Source organism: Drosophila subobscura, chromosome U (assembly GCF_008121235.1).
Source record: "Drosophila subobscura isolate 14011-0131.10 chromosome U, UCBerk_Dsub_1.0, whole genome shotgun sequence".
In the NCBI taxonomy this organism is placed as follows: domain Eukaryota; kingdom Metazoa; phylum Arthropoda; class Insecta; order Diptera; family Drosophilidae; genus Drosophila; species Drosophila subobscura.
The window spans coordinates 14,375,296-14,388,890 of record NC_048534.1 but is presented as its reverse complement, the minus strand read 5'-3'; the positions used below and the strand labels follow the sequence as shown (position 1 = coordinate 14,388,890).

Here is a 13,595-nt window from a genome sequence, read left to right as displayed (position 1 = left end):
GCTTGCAGCTTCGACCGCAGCTTATAAGGCGACAAGCGAAAGCGCCCATTTGAAAACTGTTCCCGGTCCTCGCTCTGAGCCGAGCCTGAGCATTTGGTTTCTCAGCTGCTTTTGCCAACTGTTTCTCATACGCGACTCTGTCTCTGTTTTGACGCGCAGCCCGAACTTGACGTGGAGTGCAGCTGCGTGAGGCAAGCTGAGGCGCTGGGCGCACTTGGCCCAGAAAACATCTTTTAAATGGCACTTCCCCCTCTCCAGTTCAATTGCAATTTCACTTTCAACGCGGCTCACCTGTGCTCACCTCTGATCCGAGCATCGATCGTTGTCTTCGACAGTGCCGTTTCCGTGGCCAAACCGGCTTTCTGGTATGCCAATCAGTTCGTTACAACTCGTCGGCCTCTCATAATTCGCTCGGTTATTCAACTAATTTGTTGTACTAAAACGATGTGAGAAGGTCTCTGAGGTGGGTCGCTGAATCATTCTATCAGAACCAGCCACAGTTTCTCTTTCTGGGAACATTTTGATTGCGGGCGTCGCAACTTTTATACCCGTTACTCCGTCTGTATAAACTTATGCTCAGCTCAGCCGTCTCTCCATAGATTTTAATAGGCAATATCTTAAACGACGGCGAATTGTTGCAGCTATACACCAAAAAATATAGGCCACAGGTTATAATTTCGTTTCGATTTTTCTCAAGTTTTCAAAGTCAAAAATTCATAAAATACAAGGCACAAAAATCATAGATTTTACACTTGCAAGCCTAATATTTCACAGACGGTAAGCTAAAACCAGAAAGCGTGTGCTTAAAATATTTAGCTGCATCAATAAGCTTTTCAGAATGGCCAAGTTCTTAACAATCAGTTGTAAGATATTTGAGTTATGTGAAAAAACAAACCGCTACTTCTGAAAAAAAGCACAAAGAAATTTAAAGTTCAATTCTTTTTCTTATCTTACCGTTGCCGATCTGATCTGACTGTACTTAGAAACTTTGACCTCGCAAATTGATTCATGGCAGCATCGACCTAAAGCAATTCCACGTCCCATAACCAGCAAGAACCTTCATAATTAGCTCTTATCGAGGCAGAAAACTGACCACAAAACTGCCTCATCCCGCGGCAAAGTTGAACAACAACAGAAATAAAGATAGTTTTGTGTCAACTCGGCAGAAACGTCTTGTGGGCCAATAGAATGATAACGATGCGTACCACAACGAGTGGCCATAACAATGAACTGGGGGAACTATTGACACACATTTTGGTACACTTGAGCTGCGGGGTTTGCCGAGCTCAGCGGAAAGCAAACGACCCGAAGAACGCCTACGAGTGTGGTTCTATGCATTATGATTTATATAATAAACGCTTTTTGTGCGACTTTTGCTGGGACTTGGAGGCTGACACGGGGAACACCTTCAAGAAACTTCAATAACAACATTAAGCACAGCTCGAACAGGAGCGGGAAGGAGGTGGCGACGGCGGCACTCATTTGGATTGAGCACTTGGCAGGCGGCCAACAAAAATATGCCTCAGAATGCTCCAGGGAGAGACACTTTTTGGCAAGCGAAGTCGTTGGCCCAACTGATGATTTCCAGCAAGGAAACTATTAGCACTCTGCTGGAATATTTATGCAGATATTCGCTGCGGCCGAAGGACAACGCTGGCCACTTGTCCGAGTGTAAACGAAGCCTTCAGCAGCCTCTGCTGAGCAGTCATTAAATCTCGGAAATATCGTGGCATTTATTATTGAAGCAAAATCAATGCCTGCCAACGAGAAATATAATTTAAATGCAGAACGAAATGAGTTTCCTTCCTGATGGAGAATGGGGTGGGGGCAAACTGTGGCCCTAATGCTGGGGGAACCATTAGGAAAACATTTTGAATGCAAATTTGGTTGGCAACAAATGTAATTTCTGCTGGAAAGTTGCCTTGGACTTTGAAGTGGCGCGTCAGTGGCAGTTTGTCCTGGGGGCGTGGCACTTTATTGCTCAACGATTATGGCCCCTGATGCTAATGCTCATTTCGAAATTGCTTTGAATGGAACTGAGAGCTTCGATGGGTGGGCAGAGCAAAATCAATTACTGGGGCCTGGAGTCAAGTGCTGCGAATTTATTTAACTCGTAGTCCAGGAGCTCTCAAGAAGCTGCTATCTTGCAGCAGGCTCCGGCCATGACTGACTTTCAATGGCTCTTCAGATCAACCGCACAGAACCAAAGGAACTTGAAACTCTGCAACTCTGTTTATTTTATAATTTCATCTGCCATCGGCCAAGAGTTTATGCTGCCATTGTTCGGAGAGGAAACAATAGAAACGGCAAACGAGACGAGCATTGCAATTGTATTAAAAAATAATTATTTTATAAATGGGAAAATGCGGGGGAAAAGAACCGCCCGTTGCATTGTCCTTTGCCGTTGCGGGGGATTCAGTTATCGAATTATAATGCATAAATATCAAGGACTGGCAGGAGAAACTGCGAACAGTATTCCGTGTGCTTAATATTTATTTATCCATATTTAAAAGGCTTCAGCTTATTGTCGGTTATTTATTTGCAGACTTAACTTGCGTTTATCTTGGTGAAATTGCATTAAAACTGCTGCACATTAAAGGCGTGTTAGCGGTGGGCCACGGAGCAAAGTTTCACTTTGCCACAAGAATAAGTTGACTCAATAAATTATGATGCATCCACGAAGCTAATGACAGTCTCTGAAGCAGCCCTACAATATCATTATAAGCCAGAACTAAGTCAACAGCAGCTCGAACACACAGCAAGACAACAACTGCCAAAGAGCTGGCAGCAGGATGCAGACTGGAGCCTCACAGTAGATGCCGAGCCACTAATTGACTTTAATTATTTTGTTGTACTAAATGTCTTGTTTACACAAGGAATAAAGAGCAAGAGATGTGTAGAGAAGAGAGCGTGGGACAGAGAGAGTGAGTGAGAGAGAGGATGGCATTAGGGGGCGGCGCACAGACAATTCCAAGTCACTTGTGCTCCCTGGCAGGGCAAATGAACAGCAGCAAAAAAATAGTAGGAGATACTTGGTCGAGATACTCGACTTTTAGATACCTCCTAAGTACTTTTAAGCTTTTGTTGCATTTAATTTTTCTAGGATTTTCAATGAAAATTACAAGTAAAAATTTGTTTAATGAAGAAAAAGATTTATTCTCTCCCACAATCTTCAACGCTTCAAACTTTCTTAATCTAATTTTGCAGTTGTAGCCCAAATACCTCTAAAAATTACAGGGTATAATGGCAGCTAACAGCTGGCGAACAGCAGAGCCTGAGTCAAAGTTAGTTAAAAGCAAAGTGCAAACATGTGGGATCCCAGCTCCTCCATCCTCCATCCTCCACACGGTGGAACTTTAATTAAAGTTGAATTTGTGTCAGTTGTGTGCCTGCCACTGCGGTTGCATGTTTGGCTGTTGTTTGTGGCATCGGCGACAAGGATAAGCGAGAAAGTACAACCTGCCATGTGGAGAGCTCTTAAAGATTGTCAAAATAAATGCATCTACGAGTGCTAATGAGTTTTCAATCGCTTACTCTACTGTCCATTCATTTTATGTAAAGCTTCAATAGAGATTGAGCCGCGGGAACGCTGCTGCCACTGGGGAAATATCACCTGCAAGTCGAAACTCTTTGGCAGTCCTTTCTGCCACTCCTGCCCGAAAAGCCATTGCTTCCTGTTTGTGTTTGTTTGTTTATTCAGCGACAGTAAGAGCTGAAAGTTTGCTCACAGTTGGTCCTCCGGAGAGCCGCCAACTGCGTTTCCCCTGCTTCCTGCTTCATTGCTTCTGTCAGCAGTCGCCGAGACGCCAGCCAACGACAAATGAAGGCAATTCGTTGGGCACGCGGCTTCCACTTGTCGCTGAAAGTGCACAACTGCGGCTCTGGAGGCTTCCTGCAGGCTCCAGGCTCCTCCCTGCTCCACCGTCCTACAATTTCCTTCGATTCCTGTCCAAGGGAGTTGACTTTTCAGTTTAAATTAAACGTTAGCGCTGCTTGCTTCGACTTTTCTCTCGCCATTTATGCACCTGCCGAGGCCACTGGAGTCCAATGAATTTCTCTGTGGTTTCACCCGGGTTTGCCTTACAGAAATTTATTGTTTGCGTTGCGTGGAGCCAGAATGCTCATCAGGGGACAGACGCATAAGGTTGAGATATCTTCAGACTGCGATAAATAGTTTTAACAGTTTACTTCTCATTGTGATGATTGCAGGAATTGGTTGTTCAGTTCCATTTTAGATGCTCTCAAAATGTATTTCTATTTTTCGCGCTTGTATTATTTAATCGCGTATCGTTTTATGTGTAGAAATGCATGTAAATTCATGTACATTCATCCAAGATCTACATTCGACATGCTGCACACAACTACATTACAGTTTGACATTTTTATTTTGCAGCTCAAAAGTGTGCAGCAAGTTTGAGTTGCTCAGCTGTAAAGTGTGAGAGTTCGACTCCGACCTCGCGATGTCCGGCGCAGACGATCTCGCCCTGGATTCACCTGGCATCAAACACAACTTTTCGTCAGTGAATTTTGTGGTTCATAGTTAAGGCTTATTTTGAAGTTACAAATTGTATTTTGTGTGTGTTTTTCAGAGGTTTGTTTGGGAGTTTTGAAGACTTTGAAACATTGGTTTGGGCATAGTAAAAAAGTTGTTTAATCTGCGTTGCGGATGTTACATCCTTGCCTTATTCCAAGCGACAAATAAATGTGTTTCGAATCAATAACAATAATACGCATACTCTTTTATCGCAGGGCAGTGTCGAATTCAATTTAAATTCCTTCCACTGTCTGTCCTGAATCCCAATTCAAGGACCTACAACCCGTTCGAGCGGAATAAACAGCCCAGCTCTTGGGGTCCCCTCTACGAGTATTTGTATGGCATTTATAGATATTTATAACAACAAAAGAACTCTCATTTTCTCTTATAATATTTATTTATTATATAACATAAACATACGTTCCGATTTACTCATTAATTTGTACGCATAAATTAAAGTATTGCGGGAAGCAAAGAGCAAAAATGGGTGCCACAATCGGGATGAAAGTGAATCTGATAAACAGTTTCGGGGCTCAACATTGAAAGCGTTCAAGCAAAGTTATCAAATGATTGGAAAGGTGATGCCTGAGTGGATGAATTGAGCGGAGGGTCCCTGCTTGGACCGAGGAGCTGCGTTTGGAGCGTAAGTGTTAAAATGTCATCACAGTCATATGAAATTGGGAGCGAGAGGGAGTCAATGCTTTGCCGTCAAACTCTCGCGTAAAGTGGCTCCAAAGGGGTGCTGGTGGTTCCGAATCCCGCCTCCAGCTCATCCTCCGTGGATGTGGTCGTGCCCGGAGTAGTCGTGGTGCCCGTAGTGGCCGGAGTCGTCGTCGCGATCAGCTCCAGTCCCAGGCCGTGGGGCAGCTGCGACATTTGCATTTGAATTTGGTTCTGCAGCTGCTGCCGCTGCAGCTGCATGGCCAAGAAGCTGGCCAGGTTGGCCGTCAGCTTTGCCTTGTGGTTCTCCACGCGCCGAATGTTCCGCACGAGGCGGTTGTAGACCAAAGGCTTCACGTCGATGGCCCACAGGAAGTCCAAGTGGTTGAAGCGCTCCATGGGCACCAAGTACTTGTCGATGACGTTGGGCAGCTCCCTGGCCAGCCGGTCCACGCCCGTGGTGGACACCAGCAGATCGTTCACCGAGTAGTACAGGGCCACTGGCACCTTGACCCGCGACAGGTCGTAGTCCGGCGGCGTAATCCGGTTGTACTCCAGCTGATTCCTCAGGTATCCCCGATCGAACTTGCGGAAGTGCCCGGACTTCATCAGCTGCCCAAAGTGCTCCAGCTGCTTGATGGAAGCGCCCGAGGGCGTGTGGCTCAGCATCACGGGCAGCATTGTCTGCAGGAGAGAGAAGATAAATTCAGTTGGAAACTCCACAAAATGTTGTTCCACCCCCACACCTGTCCGCAGAACACAATGCTACACGGCCTGGACCGTGTTGGAGGCGGTTGCTGGGTGCTGGGTGCTGGGAGGATATGTTTCTGGGTTCATGTTCGGCCCAGCGAGTCGCGCGCCTAATTTGCATGCATTGTCGGGGGCTCTGCAGCTGCCCGAGTGTGCCGGTTAATTATGCCAATTGCCAGCAACAAGCGGCGACACCCGACCCTCTGGCCGTGCACTGACACAATAGATAATGACACCCTGGCAATGTACTCCCCCCTGCGAGCTGTGCGCCATAATTTCCACTCTGCGGGCGTTTAACTTGCGGTCGATTAACGTGCAAGTTATGCAGGGGGGGAGACGGCTTTACTTAATGCAAACATCGTGGCTGCAGGCGGGATTAAGATAGTGGCTTGAACCAAGACCCGATTGCAGGCTGGCTGGAGTTTGAATTCAAATAAAGTAAACTAAATTATGTGACAATTGCAGATTGTTGGCTCTGCTGAAGCCACGCAGCCCGAACCCAGCAACAACAATCGACTTGTGGCGGCTTAATTAAGTGCCAGGCTCAATGGAGAGAATCTGCCGGAAGGCCAGCGACACCGAATCGATGGCCGCCGCATGGCGACACCGCCGACTGCCACTCACTTTGTTCAGCTGCTCGGAGTTGTAGCCGGCCACCAGAAAGAGGATGTTGGAGCAGACGTCCTGCGTCATGGCATTGTCGTGGCACACAACCTGACTGTGGTCCACCAGGAACTTTGTGTTGGGCATGAACTCCGTGATGCGCAGCATTCGTGTGGCGGCCTGTGGCGAGAAACAGAGCGGAGTCAGAGCAGGGAAGTTGGGAGGGACTCGCACCTACTGTTAGAAAGTCGAGGAAGAGCACCAGCGTGCGGAAGAGCGGGCTCTTCATGTCGTGGATGTAGGCAATGGGTGCCAGAGCGTGCATGGAGGTAATTTTCTGCGTGTACGCGGGCTGCTCCGAGCACAGCACCCAGAAGATGGCCGTGCCCTGGGAGTGCCCGACGTAGTGCAGCTGCTCGTGGCCCGTTTTGCTCAGGATGTAGTCGATGTTCGCCGGCAGATCGTACTTTCCCATCTCGTGGAAGGTGAAGTCCCAGAACTCCTGGTAGTCGCTGTTCAAGCTGGTGTGGTTCTTCGAGTAGCGATTGCCGCGCGAGTTGCCCATCCAGACATCGTAGCCCAGGTCGGAGAGCATGTAACCTGGAGGGGAGAAAGGGTTTCACTTCTGTGTGGAGTCCGTTCTGTTCCTTGACTCACCCAAACCCGACTTGGGACCCATGAGCACCCACGTAGCCGATGTGTCCAGGATGCCGTGCATCAGCAGCACCGGCTGCGCGCCCTTCTTCGGTATGCGATGCATTTCCAGGATGTAGCCATCCTTCGTCACCACGGTGTGTGTCTCCGAGGGATAGCCATATTTGCGTATCAATTTGGGCTGAAAGAACGAGGCAGTTGGAAAGGTGTTAGCAGTGCGAGTCATGGCAGTGTGAAATTGAGTTGTCGCTGGCCGCAGACTGGCCTTGTGGCTCCCTGCTCCTCTGCCTCTTTTTCTGTGGCTGCCATTTGCATACTTGGCGTGGAGAGCAGCAGCAGCAGCAGTCATTTTCAGCTAATGAATTTCAATTTGCGGCATCAACAAGCTAATAAAGTTCCAGCCAGCCAGTGGCAGAACTGGGCACAAATTTCTTTGCTCTTTGCATTCAGGGAATTTGGCACTGCCTTCCCCCTGGCACAACTATTCTGACTGTCAGCTTGGGTATGACGAAGCACTCACAGCCTTATAGAATTTCTTTATTGACACCGCAAAACTATAAATTGACAATGATCATTGGGGGGATTCTCTAGGGGCCATAGCTCAACCCAGTCACGTATTGCCCGTACGCACCGTCTGAAATTCATATTTCTTCTTCCTGCTCGTGGAGATTTGTAGTCCGTGATATCTTTGATAGGTTTCGACTATTTGGGAGTGTACTTATGTAAGTGTACTTATAACACAGTTGTTGAAACGGAGCCACAAACACGCGATTACACACAAAGTGCACAAACAAATGAATGAAAAGATACTGAAATGAGGCGATGGGAGCTGGCCGGAATTTTAATTAACCTTGGCAGCGAATGACCAGCGGCAGAAGCAACAACAAAATACTACTCGCACTCGTATTAAACATTGCAATTGGCCAACTGACTTGCCGGCTGGTTGGACAACACGAGGAAGTGGTACCCGAAGTGCGCCAGTGAAATACTTTTCCTACTCTTTCGGTTTCGGTTTCGGTTTTGTTTGGGTTTCGAGTGGATTTTGGCAAATGTTTAGGCATACATTTTCGGCAGTTTCCCTGGCTCTTTCCCGGCTTACATCACTTCTTTGTTCGAATGAAAGAATGAACGAGCGAACGAGCTGCGAAGAGCGGCAGCCGCAGAAAGCCGCTTGGACATGCCGCTACAAAAATTGCAACAGCTGAGCTGAAGTTTGTTTTTCTTGGCTTGACACACTTTGCGCCGCATCTGGCAAATATTGAAGGCATTGCACAGAGGCGCAAAGTGCAACAAAGTGCCACCGCACCGCCCGGGGTCCGTCTCTCCCTGCTGACAGCGTTGGGACACGGCGCCAAAATGTTTGCCAACCTCTGCGGTAAGACAAAGTGAAGAAATGTTTTTATGTCTCTGCCGGGGAACACAACTTATGGTCTTTGCAATTAATAAAACTTATTGCATAAACAATTCAAGTTGTGGTTTGCTTTTTTATGCCCATTTAAGCACTGCAATTAGCCGAAATCAAATTGATTGTGGCCTAGAAATGGCCATGCTAATAAAGTTGGAGGCCCAATGGTGCTTCACAATCAAACATATTTCTGTGTCCTACAAACAGGCTAAAGACAGAGTTATATGTGTTGAAAATCAATATAGATCCGCGCTCCATGCACATCCATCGCTCGAAATTCAATTGATAAAAACTGAAGATGGAAAACCTCACCCTCGTTGCTCGCATATGGAAATGTTTGCTTTGTGGCAAAAACACACACAGACACGCAGCTCGTAAATAAATCAAGCAAATTGCAAGGCAAAAGCGAGCTGTGTAAAGGTTGGAAAACCATAATTAAATGCCAAAACCCCGCAGAGAAATAGAAATAGAGAAATAGAGAAATAGGTAAATGTCGGACGGGACCCAGTGGTCTGCAGCTTGGCCCAATGTGAAAATAAAAACGAATTGTGGCTGGCTGTCAGTTGATTTTCGGACTCGTTTCTCATTTGCTGTCTGACCGCAATATGTTTTTTTTGTGTGTGCACTGTGCGCTGGATGTGTGCTTACTGTTTTACTAACTGAACATTTTTCGTTTGGCTCACAGCCACGGAAACTTCATTAGCACCTACAACATACAGCGTACACCGTAGAGCATACAGCATGCAGCAGCGACTCGGATCGCGATTACCATAATGCGCTCATCATGACCCACTAATTTTTGTTTTTTGTGTTTGGCTGCTGCCGATGGTTCGGGTCCACGCTAATTGGCAATGGAGCTTTGTGTGTGTCTTCACAGTGCGCATTGTCTATGAGCAAGTCGAGTTGGGATCCCCATTTAGTTGTCATTTTTTGCTTTAGGAATCGTTTCCGCAAATTGTATTAAATATCTGCAGTAGCTTCTGCTACTGCCTGAACCACAATTGCCCATAGCCTGCTCCTTCCCTGCTGTATTTATTTATTTCTTTACTTATTCGAGGTTCCACCTAGCCTGCGTTTACTGTACTTGGTGCGTTGCATGGGCCTTTTGGGCTTTTGTAGCTTCACTTCAATGTTTTTTGTTTTTTTTTCGCTGTGTATTTTTACGTTTGAAATATCAATGCAAATTTTTAGTGTCAACGTCTGCCGGTTATGTTTAGTGGCGCGCCTTTTGGTTCATTTGCATAAAACACTTTTGCTCGTCGAACTTGAGGGCGCTCGTCAGCGCTTTCGATTCGATTCCGGCGGAGACCGGAGCCAGAGCTCAGACATCACTTTTGTTTTCGTTGGCTGGATGGATTTCAGAGCTCGTCTCGTCTCCACTTGGGCACATCGCTCATTTTGTAACTGACCTTGATATTGACTTCTCTCTGTTCGTCTCTTAACACTGTCATTATGCGAGTGGCCAACCAGTTTTCCACCTCAATTTGGTGTCAAGTCGGAGCCAGAGGCTCCCCTGTCCTATCGATGGTTGTATTTATGATTGGCGTTGGCCGCTCGTTGACTTCTTTGTGCCTCACTGACATCATTTGATGACATCGAAATGCAGAGGGTTAATCACATTTGAACTTCTCGCCCAAGATGCTGATCATTTGGAGCAGTCTGCCTTATAAGATATGCAAATGTTTGGGCTCCAACAAAGGGAAAAACAGATTGATGAAGGTTTACAGATGATACATTGATCCACTCAGTTTAAGCATCTTAATTGAAACTTTTCGCTTGAACTTGACTCCCTTTTAGTGTTATCGAATATCTAAGTATTTTACTATCAGAGTTCCAGCACCTTCGTTTGAATCAGACCCTTGGCATGTCGTTCCAAAAGGAGCACAACGCGGAAATATTTAAATTCAAATTAAAGCAAAAACCAAAATGAAAATGTTTTGCTTTTGCTTTTGGCAAAACAAAGGAGGAACAACAGAGATCCATGCCGAGCCAAATGGCAAAACTATTTCCTTGTTGTGGCCAGTGCCAGAGTCTTACTTCGGTGACATCTGAGGCTGTGCTGGCGGAGACTGCTAACCCATATTTCAAAGTCAGTCAAGCGGCATAAGCGTGGACGGGAACGTGGACCTGCACCTGCACCTGAACGTGGACGTGGACGTGGACAGGTTAGCCTAATTGCAGACTGACGATTGTGTGGCTTTGACAATTTCAATTTGTTATTGTGCACCATGAAAGGTGTCTCCCGCCATACACAATGGGAACCTGGCTGCCATCTCCCTCGCCCCGCCGCCGATTATGCAATTGGCAACGTGCAGAAATTGCCGAGGAGCCAAAGAGCCCAAAGAGCCCAAAGAGCCAAAGAGCCCCACTGCTTTATTCAAACTTCGACGTGATTACAGTGCAGACACGCGCCCGTGGACGCGTTTGTAAGCCCAGCAATGACTTTGCATAAGATCCACTTGACTGGGCCCTAACTGAAGTAGATACTGGGTTCAGTTCGGTGACAGTTCGGTGACAATAGTTTTGGGGTCTGCATAACAACAACGGATCACGTAGGTCCCATAAAGTCGTTACGTTATCATTTCTCTGCACATAGACACTGGTTAATAATAAGCGTACCTTTGCCTTTCCTTTGGCTTTGTTTATTTTCGCCCATCTGTTTGTTGACCCCACCCCAAGTCCACGATTACTGTGAGATTTTCCCAAACTTCTGTTTTCTTCGAGTGCCAATCGGTTAACCTTGGGAGTTGCTGGGAATTCCACAAGAAAATTGCTGCAAGCCAGGCCCCAGGCTTCGATGTGCACGAGAACTGAATGAAAATGTGATCCAATTGTGGGGCACGTGAATGGGGTAAATGAGCTCAAGGTCAGTGCGGCCAGCAGTTGCTTATTGAATCTAAGATCGCTGGCATTCAGTGAACTTGGAGGTTACACTTCTATTTTGTGTGTAACAACTCTCATGCGTGAAGTGAAGAAAAATCAAAGCTTGTGTTTTGGTTGTAAATTAGTTTAGAGTACAAATCGAAGTAAATTCAATCAGAGAATTGATTACTTTCAGACGCAGACTAAAAATATAATTTCATATTCCAACAAACTGAAGAATGCTCTACTTAGTCCCGTAAACAACAACGTAATATTTTTGGTCAAGCTTTAAAGCTCTCCATCAATTACTCCACTCAATGGCATCACAGAGTACGGTAATTGCGCACTCTCCACCTCTCTCTTTGGTGCACACGAACTGCAGCGCATCATGTGAGCCCACCGTTACAAAGTGCCCGTGCCCCCTACCCCAACCTTTACAAGACATCATTAAACTGTAAATAGTTCTGCCCGTTTCACGTGAGCGTCGATGTCAACGAACCCCGAGAACGGAAACTTTCTTTCGAACCACCGCGGCAGTGTAAATTTATTTGACATAGAAAAGTTGTCCAGCCAAAACAAAATATGAGAAACGAAAGATAAATGTAGATACAAATGTAATGCCGTGACAAAACAACAACAGCGAAAACCGAAAACAATAACACAGAAAAACAGACCAAAAACAAATGTGGAGGAGAATGGAACCAGAGAGAGACTTACCGTTATGAGAGATGCATCCTCGAGCACGTCGGACTTGAGGTTCCTACCCCCACCGGCCAGGTTTGCGTTGCTCGAGAGCAGCACCGAGTTCAGGAGATTCTTGAAGCTCAGCGAGCTATAGCTGAAGGGCGAGAGGAGGGTGAAGGCACCGGCCCGACCGCACACCTGCAGAGCCACCAGGCAATGCAGTAGCAGGGCCACCAGCAGGCGGCCGCAAGCAAAGTCGCTTGCCCGCATTGCAAAAGGGGCTCCAGTGGCACTCACAGATCGAAAATGCAAAGCACTCACTCTCACAGTCTCGCACAACTCTCGCGCTCACAGCTGACAATTGCGCTCAGACACTCGAAATGGGGCAAATTGGCTAATGCAGCACCCAGGCTTGCATCTAAGCGTAACGGTTACGTCGTCGCGACTGTCTCTAGCTCTCTCTCTCTCTCCCGCTTTCGTCACAGATCGACTTGCCAGCTGTTATGTGTTTGTGTTTGGCCGCTGGTTGGCTGGGTATCCTTTTGGTTAAATTTTGCACTTGAAGCACAGTATTCACAGCTGATATTTGGGTATTCCGTAGGTTATTCAGCCGGGTCTTGATATTTAGTGTACCATAAAGATTTATTTATCTGATATGGGAGTTTACTCTCCGCAAAATTTTGCACTTGCTTAAATCACACTTTCTGCTTAGTTTACTCTGAGAGAGCTGAATATTGTTTCGGGTTTGTTTGTTAATTTCACTTTCAAAGCAGCTCCCTATCCCATTCGGCACACCACAAAGTCTGTAGAACCTTCAGCTGCGGCTTAGGCTATTCATCCGTCTTCACACGACACGCGTTTGGCACGACAGTTTCAACAAAAAATTACAACGAGCGCTACAGGTGCGTTCACGACGATCATTTGCTTGCATTTGCCATGCCAAGTCTCTCCGCCGTTGCCTACATCGTTTTTTTCAATTTTTTAAAATACACAACGCTTTAAATGACGCTCATTCCGCTCGTTCGTGGCTGAAATCAACTGAATTTTACCTCACCTCACTTTATAACACACCTTGCATGCCAGCGAACTTGTTTGAGCCGCACCACCGACTGTCTGTGGATTGCATTTACTTGTGGAAGCTAAGTTCCATACCATACACTCAATGGAAGGTAAGTCACAATATTGTGCTGCATGTTACGTATGGGTAGGTTGAAAACTAGGAAGGATGGATATAGCACAGCTATACCAGTGGTAGTCCCTTTTCCGACCCATCTCAGTGTTCCATCTCAGTACCTAAGCACTCCCCCCTCCTACAACTCTGCGCACAGTTGCTGGCGCGTGCCCAACTAGTTTCTGGCTTAAGTCATTCGTTTCGTTTTATTTCGGAGTAGACAAGAGGCGCGATTAGAGGCTCGATCGTTTGGCATTCGGGTTGTTTTGGCT

The 13,595-nt window shown here is 46.6% G+C and overlaps 1 protein-coding gene across 1 annotated transcript; it reads right to left on the bottom strand.

The window, feature by feature from the left end:
- Positions 1 to 4,907: 4,907 nt before the first annotated feature.
- Positions 4,908 to 13,120, bottom strand: LOC117900252 (lipase 3). Its single transcript, XM_034810551.1, has 5 exons — positions 12,186 to 13,120; positions 7,205 to 7,382; positions 6,786 to 7,147; positions 6,569 to 6,727; positions 4,908 to 5,878 (listed from the first exon to the last, which is right to left on the bottom strand). The coding sequence occupies exons 1-5, from the start codon at positions 12,420 to 12,422 to the stop codon at positions 5,243 to 5,245; spliced, it is 1,572 nt and encodes a 523-aa protein (XP_034666442.1). The 5' UTR covers positions 12,423 to 13,120; the 3' UTR covers positions 4,908 to 5,242.
- Positions 13,121 to 13,595: the final 475 nt, after the last annotated feature.

What these genes read in the sequence shown, in the direction of transcription:
- LOC117900252 (XM_034810551.1), bottom strand. Translation starts at nt 12,422, where the DNA reads ATGCGGGCAAGCGACTTTGCTTGCGGCCGCCTGCTGGTGGCCCTGCTA. An exon ending in GGGTCCCAAGTCGGGTTTGG is followed by an intron (nt 7,148 to 7,204) that starts GTGAGTCAAGGA and finishes TCTCCCCTCCAG; the next exon opens with GTTACATGCTCTCCGACCTG. An exon ending in ACTCCGAGCAGCTGAACAAA is followed by an intron (nt 5,879 to 6,568) that starts GTGAGTGGCAGT and finishes TCTCTCCTGCAG; the next exon opens with ACAATGCTGCCCGTGATGCT.